At 43.4% G+C, this 21,053-nt stretch overlaps 2 protein-coding genes across 3 annotated transcripts in view; one reads left to right on the top strand and one right to left on the bottom strand.

Moving 5' to 3' along the window:
• Nucleotides 1-4,517, top strand: part of IGFBP7 (insulin like growth factor binding protein 7) — a 15,259-nt gene extending 10,742 nt beyond the window's left edge. Inside the window, exons 2-5 of one of the 2 annotated variants that reach the window (XM_074540888.1) lie at nt 1,000-1,109; nt 2,361-2,477; nt 2,845-2,975; nt 4,283-4,517. In XM_074540888.1, the coding sequence (XP_074396989.1) occupies nt 1,000-1,109; nt 2,361-2,477; nt 2,845-2,975; nt 4,283 (359 nt within the window). In that variant the 3' untranslated portion in view covers nt 4,284-4,517. The remainder of the gene's footprint in view (nt 1-999; nt 1,110-2,360; nt 2,478-2,844; nt 2,976-4,282) is intronic. The other variant, XM_074540887.1, reaches the window with a different exon arrangement.
• POLR2B (RNA polymerase II subunit B) lies at nt 4,456-21,053 on the bottom strand. Its single transcript, XM_005485360.4, has 25 exons — nt 20,919-21,053; nt 20,656-20,728; nt 19,688-19,838; nt 18,057-18,169; nt 17,588-17,807; nt 16,476-16,634; nt 15,299-15,463; nt 14,601-14,797; nt 13,794-13,913; nt 13,250-13,436; nt 12,436-12,579; nt 12,069-12,208; nt 11,834-11,945; nt 11,237-11,391; nt 10,796-10,994; nt 10,511-10,679; nt 9,950-10,046; nt 8,826-8,920; nt 8,324-8,574; nt 8,148-8,237; nt 7,770-7,877; nt 7,177-7,290; nt 6,931-7,091; nt 5,606-5,801; nt 4,456-4,712 (listed from the first exon to the last, which is right to left on the bottom strand). The coding sequence occupies exons 1-25, from the start codon at nt 20,935-20,937 to the stop codon at nt 4,623-4,625; spliced, it is 3,525 nt and encodes a 1,174-aa protein (XP_005485417.1). The 5' UTR covers nt 20,938-21,053; the 3' UTR covers nt 4,456-4,622.

The following is a 21,053-nucleotide window of genomic DNA, read 5'->3' as shown; positions in this document are numbered from 1 at the left end:
GTACCTGTCTGCATAGGAAATGCCTTCTCCTGATGGAGTGTAATGGGAACTTAAGTTTCCTGTTACTGCCTGCATCTTCAGAACAGAAGCTGTTTGTGGTGTTCTTAGAACTATCAATAACTGGAAATAAACACTCTATGCTCCTTTGGTCTGCACTTCCTATTGCAAGGAATTAATAGCTGCGTTTTACAAAACAGTCTGGCTAAAGAGGGATTGAACACAAATGGCCTTTCTTCCCTTCCTGGGTTGTGGGTAATGTCTCCAGCATTTCCCTGCCTGAGGGATAAACATCTCCAGCCAGATCTGCAAAACAGCCCTGTTCTGATCAGCTTTAGAAGCAACTCTCTATTTAACCAGGAACTGGAGCTCTCTGGAGAAAAACAGGGCTCTGCATTCCCCTTCTCCCTTCCCAGATCTCGCCCATGGAGAGCTCTGCCACCACCCAGCCAGCCCTCTTTGGCTGAGCATTGTCCACAGGTAAAACTGAAACAGCACAACGTGGGATTATGCTAGCCCACATTGAAATCATGCTGGGAGAAATGATGCTGCAAAGTTGGGCAGGCTCTTCAGAGTGACAGAATGGGATGTACCCTGTGTCCTAGGGCTGCTTTCCTCCATGCCAGCTGACCTGGTGACTGCATGGTGAGCAGGGCCAGCAGTTGGTACAGTTCTGCTCAACCCCTGAGATAACAGAATACAAACAGTATTTCACTTCTAACCTCAACCTTGTGAGGAGGAGGACTCATCACCTGAACTGCTCAACACTTGATTTTTCATCTGGGGCAAGCACCCATTGGACTAGATAGCTCAAGGCTGGATGTGTGTGTCACTTTGGAGAGAGAAGTGTTGTGATGTGGGATCAGTCCAGTGAACCTTGCTCCTAGAAGGGATCACCTTCACCTCATCCTCAAAACTGTGACTGGCTCCCAATTAAAAGGCTTATCATGGAGGCAGGCTCGCAGTCACCTGGGACTTAAAAGCTTTTCTCCCTTTTTGCAGGACCCTCCATTGTGACTCCTCCCAAGGACATCTGGAATGTGACAGGAGCACAGATCTACCTGAGCTGTGAAGTCATTGGCATCCCAACCCCTGTCCTCATCTGGAACAAGGTAAGGGCCCTGCTGGGAGCTCTTACAGCACAGCAAACCTGAGGTGGCTGAAAGTGCCTGGTAAGCACAAAGGCCATAGCAGATCTCTGTAGAAACACACCTCTTTGATGAGTTTGCTCATCTCTGCAGTTCTGTCCACCCCCACACAGCTGGTTTTGCTTAGATTTTAGACATTATTTAGCAAATAAACTCTTGTTGATCCCGAGCCAGGACAGGACTCGTGTTTCTCTTGGTGGCGCCTGGTATTCGGAGCGTGTAGGGAATGTCCCGTGACCTGCCTTCACCTTCACCCTGCTGGCAGCAGTGACTCTGAGGTGGCTAGACATCACCCACGTTGGGAACAGGAACCACATGGGGCAGTCATGTAGCTCCAGTAGCCAGCAGCATGTTGATTTTGGCAGCACTGGTAACATCTGGCTTAGGACAGGGGCCAGTGTTGGATGGAGAGGATCCTGGCCGTAGGGCTGGGAGGCACTGCACGACTCCTGCAGCCCCTCAAGTGCCACAGCTTTGTGCACTCTTGTGAAGGGTCTTAAAATTAAGCTGAAACATTGCTACTTAAGGATACTATGGAGAAAAAAGCTAGATTGACCCCAGATTTGCTGTAAGACAGCAAGCTTTATTCGTAGGGGTTCAAGAGCAGACTGTCAGGTGAGCATGCAGCGTGGGCTTGTTGACTCAGGCAGTGTGTTCTGCTTGTTTATGAACAGATGCTAAGTTTACACTCACTGAAAGTGCTGCTCTGCTTTTCATGCCTCTCCCTCATGGCTGAGAGACTGCTTGACCTGGTGGTAACAAGGGCTGAGCACCACTTATCTCTGCTGGGCTCTGGGCTCAGGCACTGGGGAAAGACTGCAGTGCTGCTTTCCCATTGATGCTGTGCCTGCCAGGAGGGACTGCCTGCTTTGCTGCAGCAGAAACAGGCATGAACACACCCTTGGGAACACACACACACGTTCTGAGGCCAGATCAGCACAGGGCATGTTGGCACACCCCATTGCACAGCACCATCCATCCCAGAAAACTGGGCCCCTCTGTTGCTGCTGAGGTGAGGGGAACCCACACCACTGGGGTGGTGTGGCTGCACTACACAGAGGACTAAGTGAAACTGTGACACTAGAAATACGCTGCTGCTGCACAAAATATGTTCCATGTGTGTCTAATGTTGATCTGTGTGCAGGTATGGCTCAGCATGCAGTTCCAGCATAAGCTAGCCCCAGAGCTCTTACCCATTCCTGCCCCTCTGTTTAGATAATTCGAGGACAGTATGGTGTCCAGAGGATGGAGCTCCTGCCTGGGGACCGGGAGAACTTGGCCATCCAGACCCGAGGGGGCCCTGAGAAACACGAAGTGACTGGCTGGGTGCTGGTGAGTACTGTGTGTGAGCACAGAGCTGCACAGGCAGCAGAGAGCAAACTGCTCATGGACAGAGAACAGGACAGCACACAAATGGCAACAGACAGGGAATTTGGAGGAAAACAACCTGTGTGAGTTAGAGATGAAGGATAAGGGTGGCTGCTGGTTCCAGTTTTACCATGCAGTCTTACCTTGCATGCACCCTTCCTCTGTCTAGCCTGCAGCATTTTACAGTGTGCCAAACTGCAAAACCAGAGGGGGAGTAGAGGGGAGGACAGGGTTTGACACAAAGAAGTTCTGTAAGATACCTGAACACAGAATCACCTCTGCCAGTGCACGAGATGCTCACTGGGGGAGTGGGGTGTGTTTCTTCCCTCAGATATCTCCTCTGAGCAAAGAGGATGCTGGGGAATATGAGTGCCATGCGTCAAATGCCAAAGGAGAGGCAACGGCTTCTGCCAAAATCCACGTTGTGGAAACTCTGCATGAAATAGCCCTGACCAAAGGTTGGTAAGTGTGGCTGAACACTCAGCACAGTTTATTGTTATTTGATACAAAAGTTTACTGCTTAAAAAAATGCTTTAAAAAAAGTAATCAACAAGCCCTCCCCCTCACTAGAAATACCAGTTTAACATGCAGTTTTTTGCATCTGCCAGAACATTCCAGGAAATCTTAGCTACTGGAGTTCTCAAGGGATTGTTAAATAACCCCCCCACATGCTATAAAATACTGGAAATACCAAAATAACATTAAGAAACACCTTCTGGGGTTTTAATAGAGCAATTTCCAGTCGGTTTCTAGCCCTACATTTGTATCATCCTTTCAGTGTTGTTTGAGTGCTTTCAAACCTGCTCCTCTCTCTCCTGAGAGCAGTATTGGCACAGCAGACATTCCAGTTCCTGCCATGTTCTCTGCATGCTGGGATGTGAAAGCTCAGGAGATTTGCCACAGCATGTCCTGTTTGCTAGGCTGTGTGCAAAGCTGGTGGCAAAGCAGCCACCTCATCTCAGCTGCAGAGGATGGATGGCTCAGTACCACAGCCACAAGATATGCCTAGGAATAAATCTGGAGGGCCACAACAGTAACTGTAACCCTGCTAGAGGCACAGGGACAGGGAATAAAGCACCTGGCTACAGAATACTGTGCTGCCCAAATCCCCTATGGGATGTAATCCTTGGTTTTAATCCCTGCTAGCTTTATCCAAACTACACAGTCTTGACTTTTTGTGTCCTTATGTCTGTGAAGAGCTGAAATACTTCCCTTAGAAGAGCATTAGCAGCACCTGGCACTGAAATGAGAGCTTACAATGAATCCAAATATCATGCACAGGAACTTGGCTAATGGTTTTAAGGTAGTCTCTAATCCCTTTCCAAACATTTATGGATGTGAATGAAATTGAGTTTTACTGAGTTGTGCCATGAACAGCAAGCTTATACCCTAGAACAGTTTGTTTCTTGCACACACCCAGCACATGCTACAGCTGGTTCTTTTCAGCTGCAAGAAAGCTCTGAGGCAGCTGGAGCTAAGTGATAAGTAAATGTAGACTGCCACTTTAAAGGAAATTGATAAAGTTAATGGAACAAACTGCCAGACGTCATAGCTACACTGTGAGAGTCTGTGTGCCATGTCCAGGTGATCTCAGCACAGAAAAACGTGTCTATTATCACCCCCCTGCAGCAGGGAGGGAAGGAAAGAAGGCAGGAAGGAAGGAGGGGTCAGGGCTCATCCTCAGCCAAGAGATCCCAAAGCTGTTGCCAAAGTTGCAATACTCCCCCGTGGAACAGGACAGAGTGTAACATGTTTTTGTTTTTCCACAGATGATGGTGCAGAGCTGTGATGTGAGGACTTTCACTTATGCACAGTTTTAAATTAGTATTTTGAAAAGCTGCAAGCTCTGGCCTTTTCTAGCTGACTAATCAGTCCCTCTTAACTCCCTTTTTCTTTGAGTCCCAATTTGCTTGCACACTTCTTTCACAGATACACAAATAGATTCACAAGCTCGATTAAAATTTTAATTCTATTTACAGGAAATAAACATACTTTTGAACAGCACACACCAGATGAGTAAAACTGTAATTCTGAATGCAACGTGTACAAAATGAAAAAAATCTGAGCACTTCACTTGAGTCTCATAATTAAAAAAAAGCCCTTTTAAGGCTAAACACTCATCATACGAGGTGCGATACTCATGGACATCAGTTCCTGGAAGAGGAGTTTGCAGGCGTAGGGCATTCGAACCAAAGATATCTGCAAAGAGATTGCAAAAGTCTTGTGATAAACACTCATAAACTTCCACATCCTCTACACAAATAACTTCCTTGAGTTTTTGGCTTAAAAGCAAATCTGAAGTTATGCAGGAAAGCATTTAAGGAGAATTGCTCACAGACAGTACCAAAGCCAGAAGGAAGCTGAGCCTGTCTGTAGGGGCTACACAGCAGCTCTCCAGAACACATTTCTAACATAAAAATGCAGCCAAGGGATCTGATCCTAAACAAGAACCATTTACCAGACCATGTGCACAGCAGTGTGCCTGAGGTGCATCAATGCAGGTACCATCATGCAGAAACACATCAATGTGTGTTTCCAGCACACATCACTGTAGCCCCAGTGCCATTGTTCAGAGTTGCAGCAGTCAGTCCTTGGCACAAAAACAAGCCTGTTCAAGGCTACTATTTTTATCCCTGCTACTGCTGTCCCTTGACACACTTCTGTAACCAAGCATGCACTGCAGAGCTTTTATTAAATTAAAAGACCCCACCAAAGTGCAGCACAAAAGACCTCCCTTGGGGACCCAGCTCTGCAAGCATAAATATCTTCATGGGACAGTCACAAGGGCGATGCCTCTAAATTCCTGTGATTCTGAGTTTTAGTTCTAAAAACAAGCTCTCAAGCATTTAAAGGCTCTGAAAACTCTGCACGGAGCAGCATTTCCTGCCAAGTGACAAGCCAACACTGTAAAATTAATAAGGAAGCATCCAAATTGACTACAACGCTATAAACACTTAAAACAGTTATGAAACTAAAATAGCAATTGTTCTGGTGCTTCTTTAAATATTTACTTCCCCATGCTCCTGCTTCACTCAAGTGGCATTTCCTGCTGCCCACGAGGAGGAACAATGGCTGACGAGAAGCACACGCACCTGAGTTTTGTTGCGGCACCCGCGGCACTCGTAGGTGTGAGTCCTGGTGTTTGCAATGGCCATGATTCCACAGAGGTTGCACACGTGGACCTGGTAGGGGTCTGAAGCCTCAAACAATCTTTCCCTCAAGAACTGGGCTGCTCCATGAGCAATCTGGCAATCTCGTTCCATTTCTCCAAAGCGAAGGCCACCATCACTAAAAGGAACAGAAAAAGCCCTCAACTTTTGAGTTCACTGGCAAAATAATCACTTCTTGCTGTTGGAACAAGTATCTGCATTGCAAGGCAGCAGGAAAGCTGTACATTAATTTTCCTTTAACACCTCAGAATAAAACTGTGAAAAATCATTAATAACTGCTGATGAGCATTTCTACAGCTGGTGCCTGACAGCCACAGCACAACCATACAGCAAAATTAAATGTACTATTAAATCATCCTCTGTTTATCTGTGCTGGGTTTAACCTTGGCTGTCTGCCAGATGTCCACCAAACAGCTCTCTGGTCCCCACCATGTCAACAGGACATGGGGAGAAAGTAAGATGGGAAAGCTCATGAGTGAAGATAAAACCAGGGAGATTGCTTATCAATTACTATCATAGACAAAACAGACTCAGCATGGGGAAAATGAGATTGTCACCCGTTAAAAATGGAGTAGGATGATGAGACACAAAAGACAGAACTAAAAAGTTCACCTCCCCAACCTTCTTCCCAGGTTACTTCACTCCTTCATTCCCAACTCCTTCCTCTCCTCCCTGTGATGACTGGGAGAATGGGGATTGCAGTCAGTCATCACAGCTGCTCTTGGCTATTCCCTTCTGACAATTTTTTCCTGCTCCAGCATGTGGCCCCTTCCATGGGGTAGAATCCTTCAGGAACAGACTGCAGCAGCAGGGGTCCCCCACCTCCAGCCTGCTCCAGCATGGGCTTTCCACAGGCTGCAGGGCAGTTCCTGCTGCATTTCCTCACTCCTCTCTCACAGCTGGTGCACAGCATTTTTACCCTTTCTTAAATACAATCTCAGAGAGGGGCTACCAACACCACTGCTGGGCTCAGCTCTGGCCAGGGGCTGCCAGGGCCAGCTGCAAGTGGCTGTGTCCAGCACAGTGCAATCCCTGGTCCTTTCTCAGAGAGGCCACCCCAGCAGTACCACCAGCTACCAAAACCTTGGCACCTGCACCCAATACAAGATCTTAAGCCAAACACATGCAAAAATGGGTGGCTATTTGGGGTGAGCTAATTAAGCTGCAAAGCTGAAGCAACTACTTGTTCAGGGCTAAAAGCTGGACAGAAAAACAAAACCCCACAAAGAAATGAACAGGATCCTTACCGAGATCTGCCTTCCATGGGCTGTCTGTTAAGGATCTGGATTGGCCCTCGTGCACGAGAATGGATTTTGTCATCCACCATGTGCTTCAAGCGCTGGTAGTAGGTAGGACCAATGAAGATCTGGGATGTGATTTTTCGACCAGTGAAGCCATTGTAGAGGACCTGAAGAAGTCAATGCAACCATAAGCCTTACTACCCATCAAAGGTGTATTAAAAAAATGACAGTGGATTGATAATTTGATTATACCTCATTTCCTCTTAGATGATAGCCATAATCTGATAAAAGGTTGGAAATCTTTTGCACGTTGACCGCATCGTTAAAAGGTGTAGCATCACCAATTTCTCCCTTGTTTGCAGACACCTACAGAGAAGAGATTTGGAAAAGTTTGTCAGGTTTCTGAAGGACTGGTTAGACCATATTTAGCTGTTTCAAACAGTTGTAACTCTTAATACTGGAATTTGAGATTCCATGCCAATGGTAGTACCCTATCTCACTGTGTTTATCTGGCCACATATTTTAAAAAATACACACTATAAATAATTTTGCCTCTCCTTATTTTAGGTCAGGGGAAAATGTCTGGAACAAAATCAACAGATGAGAGAGCACACTGTAGATAGCACCTGACCTTTTGATAAAATTTACAGGGCTGTACATCTTCCCTAAGAAACCTCCTTTTGCTATCAAATAACTGGAGAACAATCGTTTTTAAGTGAATTAACACCTGCTACATAGTGTTTATCTTTACCAAAAAAAACCACCAACAACTCAGAGCATACAACAGTCCCCACCAAATTTTAATTCCTATTGCAGGGACATGCAGTGTAGAAGACTGTTCTTACCTTGCCCTGAAGACATTCAATCAAGTGACCAATGGTCATTCGGGAAGGGATGGCGTGGGGGTTGATAATGATATCAGGTGTGATGCCTTCACACGTGAAGGGCATATCCTAGAGCAGGGAAACACAGAGTCACTTCCTCCCAGAACATCATGTTTAGGAAAAGTATGTGTCTGGATCCAAATTAAGTCTTTTAAAGAATTTAAAAGACAGTGAAATATGTAAAAAGCAGCTGTGTCTCCTTCTAAAAATATTTTAGCTACATTTAACTCAATATTGCACCTGAGTAGATAGTCCACAGACAATTCACTTAAGACAGTTAGAATGCTAAGATCATCACAGGTACAATCTCCAGAAGAAGAAGAAAAACTAAATTTCTACCTCTTGCCTGTACTGGATCCCACAGGTTCCTTTCTGACCGTGTCTGCTAGCGAATTTATCTCCAATTTGTGGAATTCTTACAGAACGTACCTGTAAGCCACAGGAAAAGATGCAATTGGTAACTTACATACAGACCAAAGACCATTAAAGCAGAAAGCACAGATGTCAGTGCTCACCCTGATCTTGCAGAACTTGTACCCTTCCTGGTTCAGGGTCACCATGACCTGATCTACAATGCCGGTCTCGCTGGTGCGCAGGAAGGTGCTGCAGTCTCGCTTGGTGAAGCGCCTGTTGGTGCTTTCCAGCTCATCTTCGTTCTCTGGCAGTGTGACTGTTTTGCCAATGATGACATCATCCCCAGACACACGTACCCCCGGGGCTATCAAACCATCATCATCAAGTTTGTCATAGATTGCGTGTCTCATACCTTGGGGGGAAGAAGGAACCATAAAAGTAGGCTCACAGATTTTTCAACATACTGACTCTTGATGTTCTGCAGTGATTCAACAAGTCTGCTAGCAGCTTCAGACAACTGCTAAAACATCTAATGTAAATATCTCAACTGATACAGTAATTTCTATATAATACAGAAATGTCTGTATTAATATATCCCAAAATGAAGGCTGAATAACTTCAACACTACCTTGCCCTTAATTTAAAACCTCTCCTTTACCTTACCTTGGCAAGTTTCACGTGTAGGCTTCTCAAAAACTTCCTCTTGGTCATACCCTTTCTTAGACTCCTGCTCTTTGTAGGAGCGATAGAACACGGACCTGAAATGAAGTTAGAGAGTCTTCTCCAGTGAGGCCAGCACCATTTCCCCCATATCTCATTTTCACATATTATGGCTGCTAATGTTACTAATGACAACCAAATCAAAATAATGAGCACACTACCTTTCCTCTGATTTCTCGTTAATCTGACCTTCACTGAGGGCAAAACAAAAACCAACCCACCACACAGAGAAGTTTCAGAGGGCATTATGATGGTCACTCTGCAGATACTGCCAAAGTACCTAAGATAACAGGTTAATTTTTGATGAACTGCAAAGATTTTTTTATCTGCTTGGCACCACAGAAGAGGTTATTATTCCTAATGATTATTCATATCTTCAGCATATCATTCTCATATTACTTTCCTCCTTATGCATGCAATTTTGCAAACTTTTTTAGGCTTCTACTGCTACCTTGGAGTGCTACACTTAGTACAACTGAGCTGCAGTGAAAAACTTTCAATTTAATATAAGGTTCTTTCTGGTGCTTTAAGGGTTTTTGTTTGCTGCCTCAGTTGCTAGCACATCAAAGTGCTTTCAGATACTATAATGCATGAAGTCACATCAGCCACCAGCTGTGCCAACAGCAGTTCCTTCTAAGGAGAGGAACATTCCAATCCTAACTGGTAGCAACTGTCTCACTAATAAAGACAAGACTATGCTAAAATGCTGGAACATTGTTCTGGTAACTGGCAAGACTTAATATGAAAATACACCAGGGAAGAGTCCAAATGTTTTTTCATTAAACTGTGATACAAAGGACCCTAAATAGAATCAAGATCAAAATGGAAGATCAAGAAGACAAAGTGGGCAGTGAGGTTTCATGGTGTTTTGCTAAGATACACATTCATTGTTTTCACTGTGTTCCTCCCTCTATCTCCATAAAAAAAAAAAATTAAAATGCTTCTCAAGTGGAAAGATTCAGAGACTGGCATCTTCCAGCATAAAATGAACTTTTCTTGAGCCTCTGGACAAGTCAGTATAGCTTTTCCTTTAACTCCAAGCAGTTAAAAAATTAATAAAGTGTTACCTGAAAAAGCCTCTGTCAACAGCAGAACGGTTCATAATGACAGAGTCTTCCTGGTTATAGCCTGTGTATGATGCAATGGCTACAATCGAGTTGATACCTACAATATGAAGAGAAAATATTTTGAAAGAATGCACACATGCCCAGACAGACACTGTTTTAACTCAAAGCAGGCTGTACTCTCTACAGTCAAGCTGTTCTGCCCTTTCTCAGATAAAATCTCTACATCCCACACACAGAAACATGCAGTATCAGCAAATTCAACTCTGGGTACAAAAGGGAGTCAAGAGTGACCCCTTGTGAAAAACCTATCAAACATCAATATAGAAAATGCATTTTTTTCAGTTAGATTTTACCAGGGTTTTTTTTTGGCAAAGTAGTTTCAGCTGCAACACTACCAACAAATTTTCTGCAGTCTAGCTGTCCAGCTACAAGCTAACACTTAAACTATAAAAGCATGAATTTGCTAAATGTTCAGGTACTCTACACACACCACTTGTGACATGTTTGAAACAAAGCAGAAGAGCAGTATTTTTGTCCCATGAACATGAACTGACAACACACCTGCTGGCAGCTCTCTGAACCTCAAGTACTCCATGGAGCGTGTTGTTACCAGGGGCTTCTGGGGATAATAGAGCACATGTGCCAGCGTATCCATACGGACATGGAAGTTGGTGATGTAGACTCCCATAGCCTGCTTACCCATAGCAGACTGGTATGTGTTCCTGGGAGACTGAACAGACACAGGGAAGACCATTAATTATGGACATAAAGCTCCTTACTCACACACACACATCTGTGGGTTTTCTAGCAGCTTTAAAAGCAGGATGTCAGCAGAGGGGCACTGACCTGGTTGTGATCAGGGAAAGGGATGATAGATGCACACACTCCCAGGATCATGGATGGGTGAATCTCACAGTGTGTGTATGTTGAACAATATGCCACACCTTTCTCTTGCAAGTCATCTGGAGTCATTGCCAGCATCACAGTCTCTTCTTCCAGGGTGTCAATGTACTCTACTACACCACTGGCCACAAGATCCTGCCAACTGAACAACCAATAACTCCATTAACACCTAAAATGGGTCTCTTCAGCAGTGACAGGAACAAGGACTTCTCTTATTATTACTACCACTGCCTCAGTGTGATTAAAAAAACTGATTAAACTACCAGGCAGAGAAAGCATCTTTGTGCTGCACAAAGTTTTAAACATTCCTCTCTCCAACCTGAATGTGGCACCTTCCAAGATGGAAAATGACACCTTCAGTTGAATTTCAGGAATGTCCCTCACCTGTAATTGTTATACTCTCTTTCCTTCAGTTGGTCAATGTGCCTTTTCTTCAGCAGCAACTTCTGTTTCTCCACAATCAAAAGGGGCCGACAAATTCTGCCTGCATCAGTGTAGATGCGGATTTCTCGCTCACGAATATCTCTGATCATCGACACCTGGGCAAGACAGCAGCACCCCATGAGTGCAAAGTGTCAGCTTGGAATCAGAACTACAGAACACAAAACAGGATAACCAAATTCCCTAAAGCAAAGACTTTCCAGGCCCTATCAGAAGCACAGAAAAAAGACGACTCCAGAAGATTATTTTCAACTGTTCTGTCTTTCAACTGGATCCTCTTTAGAAACAAACAACTCCCCCTAAAAAAAACGAACCCCACAACCAAGCAACAAACCATACATAATCAAGCATATAATTAAAAAAAAAAAATCCAATGCACCAAATACAAAAACCTCCCCAAAAAACCCCACAAAACCCAACAGGAAGTATATTCAGAAAGAGTCTTGCAAATAATGCTACTTGAGACTTGCAAAGTAGTATCAACGCATTATCCTCTCTGGCCCAAAAGGACACCCAAACTGTAGATGTAAAGATTTATACCTCTGACACAATGATGTCCATCTGACGACGAAGCTTCCTTAGGGTATTCATCAGCTGCTCTGGATCTTTGTGTATTCCTACCCAGCAGCCATTAACAAATATCTTGGTAGCACTAGAAAGGGGAAATAGAAACAAATAGTACTTAAAAATATCCCATCCCACCAAATAACCCTCAAACCCTTGAAGTGTTGTGCAGGATAAAGCTTAAGTCTGTTTAAAGGGTTTTATTACGTACTCAGCTATTGCTGCTGGAGATATTTCTTCTAAGTTTTCCATACTCCACTCTTCCAAGAACTCCAGAATTGGGGATGGCTGAGACCCCACAGAAATGTAAGCCATCAGGGCTAAGTTCTTCACAAGTCCTACTGCATGGCCCTAGCAGAAGCACAGAGTTGCATTTTCAAATCAAGAAGATTCAAGAATTTCAACTTAACTCCTCAAGAAACCAGACACAAAACAAGCTTTCAACCACTGAGTTAGCTATGAAGCTGAATATTTGTGTCGGCATTATTAAAAAAAGTGCAAGGGATCACCACAAGTGCCATGGCTACAAAATTACCTTGAGGGAGAGGCAGTTAGTACACAAACCCTGCTTTCATTACCTCAGGGGTCTCAGCAGGGCAAACCATTCCCCACAGGGTGTTGTGCAGCTGCCGGGGCTTGGCCAGCTTTCCATCTCTCCCAATCGGAGAATTCAGGCGTCTCAGGTGGGAAAGGGTGGATGCGAAAGTCAGGCGGTTCAACACCTGCACACAGGAGGGAGTTCAGTCAGTCAAAGCTTGTTGACACCCTAGAACAAAGGATCAATGTCCTCTAGAAATGATGTGCTTAAAAAGAATTAAAACAGCTTTGATTTTTGCTAGCTATACTTTTTAGCTCACCTCCACTAACCTCACACTACCCCTAAAATCTCAAGTTCCCAACTAGTGTAGTAGTGGCAGAAGTTCCCAGAGCATGCTTTAACCACAGCAAAACCCTGAGCTAATGAAGTCGGTGCTCCTCATAATTTGCCGTGGAATAGCGAACTTTTATAAGGTGTCACTCAAGTTTTTTTAACTGCCTGTGAAGCACTGGAAGTGACTAAAGGAAAGAAATCCATCCTCCTGGATGATTCCCTAGGACTAAGAATTTACACAAAAGGATATGATCAAACAAAAAAATCTTTACGAGAGTTACACCAACTCCTCAGCAGTGAGTGCAACAGCCAAAGCAAACAAACCATAACAAAAAATCCCCTAAACCACACACCTATGAAGACCCAGCTGTTTGGCTCTCCATCTGTGTCACCTAAGAAAATTTCCTTTTAAAATATTTATTTTTAACATACTACATGCATGGCTGCTAAGCATCGTTAAACTCTTCCATGAGAACAGTTTTACAGTAAGAACTATAAACCTGACAAAGCTCTTACTGTACCTGAGATACTCCTGCTCTGGCCTGATGAGCTTTCTTCTGGTCACCCCAGTTTCCAGTTGCCAATGAGTATTTCAAACCGTCCGAAATAATTCTTGTTTTAATTGCCAACTCCAAGTTGAAATCCTTCCCTCTGTCAATGAACTTTTGTGCATATATTCTCACTTCCTTCAGCAAATTCTTGAACATTCTGTAGAAGAAAGACACCAAGGAATCTGACTAAACAGTGCATGTGCAGTTCAGCCTGCTCAGGGCTATTTGAAAAAAATGTCACTGGCCTCCTGAAAAGAAGCAATTTGTAACCAGAGTGAGGGGGCAGAGGGGAATAAAGCAAATGAACCTGTTTGTAAACATGCACAAAATATGCTTCGAAACAAGTCAATGCTGGCCACCTGCTTTTATAGCAAACTCAACCACTCCATGAAAAAGTCATAATTATACAGAAGTTGTGTTGCTCAAGACTGGCTCTCTGACACAACAGAATTAGTCTGACTTAGAAGCACAGAATTGGCAATGCCTCTACCATGAAAGGAAATGTTTTAGTTACCCTCTGAAGAGGAAAGCCAAGAGTGGCCCAGCAAGATCCAGTCTTTTGTTGCCATAATGATCTCTGTCATCCAGCTCTCTTCTTCCCAGTGCTGCCAGCAACAGTCTATGAACCATATACCTAAACAAATCAGAAAGTTCATGTTTTAAACTGACAGCAGACATTCACAACAAAGATTACATGTTCTCATAGACAAATCAGTGAACTCTTTCCTAAAAGCAGTCCATTCTAGATCTTTAGCATACCACTGCCCTAAAATAAACCTCTTCAGCACATCCTTAGAGGTGGATGACCCAAGAAAGTTCAGGCTAAGGACAGGGAGAAGAAAATACTTACATCATGATGGTCATGCCTCTTCTGCTAAATATCTGCCCTGAACTGTAATATGGGCTCTGTTTAAGCACATGCAATCAGGTGTAAAATCACAAGTCTCCTGATGCTACAGTTCATCTGTATATCAGTAAGCAGTGATCAAGACAATGTGCTGCTGATTTTAAAGAGTGCTTTACATTACAATCACTTATCAGTACTTATCTAAATCTTACTTATCCATGTTATCCATGCAACTGGATATCTAAGTCATTTAGCACTATCATCATATTTAACTTAAGATCCAAAATGTGTTTGAGGCTCATCTTTTTCCTAGTTTATCAAAATTTGCATTTTCTCAGCCTGAAAAATATACCAGTGCCCCAAGGCTTATCACAGAGTACCCAGAAGACTCAGGTTAAAACAAACTTCCATTCAAGGCATTTTTCCAATCATATACATGAGTAAAAAGTATCCATTTGCAGCTGTGAGACATACCCTAGAAAATAGGCCTTTTTGGTTTCACAGAAGTCACTGACACCAACATGTGGGAGCATTTCTTTCTGCAAGACTTCTTTGGCATACTTGATTCTCTTTTCTTTGGTGACACCTGGCTTGGCACCTCTTGAGCCAATGAAGTTTAGGGCAACATTTTGCTCCTGAATGACAAATGCTTCATCCAGAGATGGTTTGACCTAAGGCAGAAAAATACAGCAAAATCCTGTAGCAACCAGTGCCTGTTGGGGCTGAAGAAAACTACACAGTAGTTTGTTAATGATTCTTTTCAGGATCTGCTAATTATTGATCCAGGTCTTTCTGGCACTAGAAAACAGCAATGAAGCATGCAGGAAGAACACAAAAACTAGTTTAAACTTCAGAAAATAGTTCTCATTTGAGTTCATTCTAGGTCTAATGCTATTTCAGGTATAATCAAGATTTTACAGTTAAAGTCAACAACAGCAGGAGAAGACCCTAACTCTCCAAATACATATTAACTCTAAAAAATTTCCACTGTGCTCTGTCCCCTTAATGTAGTTATTACAATAGATTCAGGCAGAGAACTTTCAACATTTTTAATAGAGAAGCCATAAAAATAATAAATAAATTACAACAGGAAAACGAACGCTTCAAGCGATGACTGCCTGCACTGACACACCACCAAACATGAGAACAGGAAATAATTTCATATATATTACCATTTCCATCATTTCTGGGTCTTCAAAGTCATAGATGATGTGCTCTAGAATGTCCCTGTCGGACACAAAGCCGAGTGCACGGAAGACAATGATGATGGGCACCTCTTGTTTGATGTATGGCAGAGTTGCTACAATGCGCTGACCAATGGCACTCTTCTTTGCACCCTGCAAAGATGGGGAGAGCAGGGCTGAGCCTTAAATCATCCTGCCTTTCAGTGAAAGTCTCTAAAATCATCCTGCCTTTAAGTAAAAGTCTCTCTCTGGATTTGGATGATACAACACAAGCATATTTATTCAAGCACCACAGGAAAACAGCTTCTCAGCAGCCAACTAAGGAGCTACTCTGCAACATTACTCCAGCAATGAGTTTTTATTTTAAAAACATTTCAAGCTTTAAAGCCTGTGAAAACTTGTAAGGCTTTTGCTGATACAAAGGAATATAAATACTACTCGTTCACCCATATGCATAATTTCTCTCCCTCAGTGCCAAGAGCAATCCTATCCACCTTCAGTGTTCTTTCTGTCAAGCTTAAACTCAGCTTTTCTAACCCACTGTGCAAGTGATTATTCAAGTAGCTGCTCCCCTTCTCCAGAAGGAAACGCTGTGGGATGCACAGGAAATCAGGAGTACCTTAAACATCAGGAGTGAGAATACTGTAAAGATTCTATTTAAGTTGCTCTTGGAAAACTTCAAAACATCAGTGCAATACTAAATGAGTACTGTCACCTTTTGAAATTACAAGCAGCACTTATTTCCCCTCATAGATGGCACAATTAGATGTTAAATATGAATTAATTTGTGGTCTGCAAAATACATCTCAGCACTGGCCATCAGCAAAGAGAGGGTCCCTTCTCTTCTACTTATTCTTCATGAAAAAACAGGACACAGCTTGTCTGAATTTTCTAAAAGCTCATGCAAAGTAATTTAAAAATTATTTTTAGCGTTGCCCTAAAACCTGCCACAAATTGAGTCTTCATTTCAATCCTCAAATTATTTATCATATAGACAAGCATAACCTATGACAAACAAAATTTCATTTGCTTTTATCTTATTTACAACTCTGTCAATTTCAGAAGAAATTTCTTCTCAAAATCCCAAAAGCAAATGACACAGAGAGAACAGGACAGTAACCAAGCTCCTAAATCAGTCTCTGGGGTTGTTACTGCCTAGCCATACCTGTCCACCTCTGGCCAGCATGCTGACCCATATGGTACTTGTTGGTCGAGAGGAATTTTCCAGACAAGACCTACACTCTCCTGTGTAGGCATATTTTGAATCTTTCTTTGCAAACACATACACTGTATTTGTAGCCATCTTCTCCTGAGCAATCAGAACCTGTGGGAGAAACAAGAGTACCAGTAAATAACTGACAAAAGAGAATACTGAAAGCAATATACAGAAACACTCACTGTTTACAGAAACACTCACTGTTTCTACTATTCCTTCAGGTGCCTCAACTTTAACAGCACTGCACAGCATGAAGTCAATAGTATTTTAAAAATACAGATTTAAATATAATATAAGCTAGTTAAGATGAAACAGTCCAAACAAGAGACTCAGGGAACTCTGTTGTCTTTTGTTACTTACCACACATGCTGGCTGTGCTGAGACAATTTGCACACTGATAAAGAAAGCAATTCACTACCTGTTTTTCCAAGGCCAATGTACTACAAAGGCAAATTTCAATGCCAGCTCAACAATCAAAGCCAGATTTTTTCCCCCAAGAAGAAATATAAAATTCTGGTTATTTTGCTGTGTTTACCCAGGTTATCAATTAGAAAATATTGTCAGTTTCACAAGTGAGGCACTAACAGAGTGTGGATATGATTTTCTGAAGCTTCTTCCACAGTACTGGAGGCAAGAACTTCTTAAAACAAAATGCATAAAAAATACAGCAAAATCACCAGCAAAAGTACAGTTATGAACAAGCTGGAGGACACACTGAGTGAGGAATTGCCTCATTTCAGAATGCATGCTGCTCTGCAATACTGGAAAAGGAAATAAAAATATCTAGAGCACTTAGTGGCAAAGAGTTCACAAAAGGCAAAGCAGTTCACAAAACTGAAGAAGGAAGAACTGAAGATGGGAAATGTGCCTCAAAGAAGAAAAGGTGGCTTGAGAAAACCCTAACAGATGACTAAAATCTCATCTTTCTGCAAGATCAGGAGCTCCCACAGTATCTCTGGTACACTGGAATAAGAGTGTTTATGCTCCTGGCAAAACAGATGGAAACAAGTGGCAGAACTTCCAGTGTCTGTACAGAGGGCTGTGCAAGGTGCATCCCTTACCTTTTCTGAGCCATTGATGATGAAGTAGCCCCCAGGATCCAGTGGGCACTCGTTCAGCTCACAGAGATCACGGTCAGTTAAGCCATTCAGCAAACAGTACGTGGAACGCAGCATGATAGGAATCTTTCCTATAAAGGTTTTCTGATGCTGGGTCTGCAATTGGTCCTCCCCTTCTTTAATAACTGTTTTAGTTATATCCACATACAAGGGAGCAGAATACCTGCAGAATAAAAACAGCCCTGTGTCACCTGTCAGTTACTACCTTTCTGTACAACCCTGAGTAATGCACTCACTGGTGTATTAAGCATTATTACCAAATCACCATCTGCATTTAACAACTGGACATGGAAGTTTAAACAAAGCAGAAATTACTACATTTTCAAGGCACTACTATATTGCAAAAGGCTATGAATTAATAAGGCAGAGGTAGTTCTTCCTTGTGTTTATCCACCACAGAGTTGGCTCTTACGTGAGGTTTCTCAGCCTGGCTTCATTTGGCATCATAGGTGAAGGTGCTCCATCTCTTTCCCAATGTGTAGGCTTGGAGAGATAGATTTGTTCAAACTTCAACAAATACCGGGGCTGGAAAACAAAAATACATTTACTTGTAATGGAAGAAACATCTCTCCTATTACCAACCAGAACTGTTACTGCAGAAGAACAACCCCTACCAATAAATGAAAACACAGCAAGTTGGGTAACACCATTCCTAGGAAGATTCCCTAGGACAAGTAAGCAAAGGAAGACTTGAGCTCTTGGAAAACAATCTGATTTTTAAAATGCTCAAAAGCTTCCTACAACAGGAGGTGGCAGACCCTTGTTGACAAATGTTTTGCAAGTAAAAAAAAAAAATCTCAATCTTTACGTGAAGAAACACCTTTTCCTGGCTTTGCAGCAACAACCACATACAGTACCATTTCCCAAGTTCTCATGAAAGCAATTTTAAGAATATGTTTACCATCCTTCTTATCTTTGAGCATGGTTGCTAAACCCTCTCATGTGCTCTAAACTGCCTTCAAAATTTCAGACTGAGAAGCAGAGGGAGACAGAAACAAACAAACAAAAAAATCAAGTTCTTCCTAATACACACATTTTCCTTAAATTAGTCCAGCATCCTCAAATGTGGTGAGAGATTGCCTGGCAAGTGACTCTGAAGGAAAAAGCAAGTTTTCTTTTTCTCATCTCTATACCTATTCCTAAAATCTTGCATTTAATAAATGAGAATAAGACACTAACCTCTGTGATTTGAGAAGGTAAAATAATAGCTTTTGGGCAAAAAGAAGCCCAGCACAAACCATGCTTGTGATTGGAACAGTGACCAGGCACAGTACAAACAACAGCTGCAGAACTGCACAAGTAGAGAATTCTGCCATAATATACAGAGAATAACAGAGGAAATATTAAGAATTAGTGAGCTAAATGTTTATGAACTGTTTGCCATTCGAAGAAACTAAAAGACATTTTAGTTACTCTCTACAGCATAGTTGTTTGCCTGCAAAAAATGCAAAGGAACAGGAAAACCATATCACAAATTCAATGCTCTGGTGTCCTAAAGTTCCTTTAAATCCCTAGAGGGAAACAGCAAGGTAGTGACTGACAGCAAGGCAATGGCTCATCACCATCTGCACTTATGGAACAGGGATCAGACTACACAAGGGACACAGGTGAAAGCACCAGAGCCACTGCAGAAGGTGCACACTCATTGAAGAGGAACCACCATGGAGTGCAGAATTGAGACAATCTGTGCTCTTAGGAAAATGGTGCCAAGGGAAGAACATGAACAACAGCAGCCTTTGAAAACCTGGACCTAACTTGAGCCTAACTCGAGTCAAAGCTAAGAGAGAAGTTGTCAGCCAGTACCCTTGCCACGGTAAAGCTGCTGAAAAACCAAAATCTCAGCAAAACGCAGCTTGCTCTTGGCTGCCTGACCTGCTCTACTGAATCTCTCTTCATGCAGTTTTGCAGAGGAACTGACAAGATGAGCTGCAGCAGCCACTTGCTCTTTGTCACTTCGCAAACAGGACAGGGGTTGAATAAAACAAATGAAAAATGACTTTGAGTTGTAAAAACACATGATCTCTGCCAAGGTTCTCCACTTACTGGCTCTTCCACTTCTCCTGAGGCATGCTGGGCTTCAGCTTGCAAATCAATTGGTGGAGCATCTTCAACAATTCTCTGCACAGACATCTGAATAAACTCATCAAAGGAATCCAACTGTTGCCTGACTAAACCCTTTTCATCAAAATAGGAGCTAAAAAAAAAAGAAAAAGCAGGTTAACAAGAAATCTTAATTAATGTACTAATCTTAATTGATGTACTTTGCACATCAACAAACTTAAGATATAGTTATTACCAAAACTCCACAAGCCATGAAATATAGTTTAGAATCAAACACATTCACTTAACCCAAGGCATGGGTTTCAAACACAGATGCTTCTCACAAATGTTTAACAATTCCCTCCCTGCCTGAAGGCACAGACACTTGGGAGTGACAGACTTGCTGCCACCTCTTGGCTGTACCATGACTGCAAGCACAGTGAGTGCCTCAAATTCCCCTTAAATTGGAAGAGAAACGTGATGACAAACTTGCTGAAAGTGGCTCCAGCTCAAGTTTCCAACAACACCTGTAAATTACTTTGCCTTAACTAATTTTCCAAGCTGCAGTAAACTAAAAGCACGCCCCCAAATCCAAGTAACAGTACTGAGAACTTTTAGCTTGGATCCCCTCTATGCCAGCCACACAGGTCCTGGACACTCAGGAGAAAACACCAGCACCCAAATACTGATCTTCTAACGCCAGCATCAGCAGTGAGATTAGTGAGCAAAACCAAGTGGTTGATATGGAACCAAAACCATCCCTTTCTTCACTGAAAAAAGCGTGTGCTGGGGGTCAGTAGAGCTTCTTAATCCCTGCTCACAACCCTTTGTTTCTCCTAAAAGCCCTGAGCGTGCCGCAGCCCGGGGTTTAGGGTGGCCAAAGCCTGCAGCTCCCAGCATAAGCTGGGTGTCACCTGCCAGGCCGAGAGCACCGCGTTGAAGGGACAAGGCCAGCCAGCCCAGCAGCTCACCTGATAACAATCCAGCAGGCCTCCTGCCACAGGTCGGGCGTGATTTCATCGTCGTCTTCATCATACTGCATATCTGTGGGGAAGCACCATATCAGTTAGGCCGCGATCACCGCCGTGGTGGGGCCGGCTCAGGGTCCCTCCGGTACATCGGGAGAGGCCGCCGCATCCCTCCCGCCTCCCGCGGGCCCCGCGCGCACAGCGCCATCCTTGATCGGGACGGGCGGCAGGAAAAGGTGAGGAGAAAGAAAAGGAAAACCCCTCACCTTCGTCCGCGTCGTACATGGTGGCGGCTGGCGGGGCCGCGGCGGCGGCGGCAGAGCGAGGGGCGAGCGGGGCGAGCGGGACCGCGGGGCAGCGCGGGGCAGCGGCGGCGGGGGCACGGCGGCTGCGCGGCCCGT

This window comes from Zonotrichia albicollis, chromosome 5 (assembly GCF_047830755.1).
Source record: "Zonotrichia albicollis isolate bZonAlb1 chromosome 5, bZonAlb1.hap1, whole genome shotgun sequence".
In the NCBI taxonomy this organism is placed as follows: domain Eukaryota; kingdom Metazoa; phylum Chordata; class Aves; order Passeriformes; family Passerellidae; genus Zonotrichia; species Zonotrichia albicollis.
This window is presented reverse-complemented; position numbering and strand designations above follow the sequence as displayed.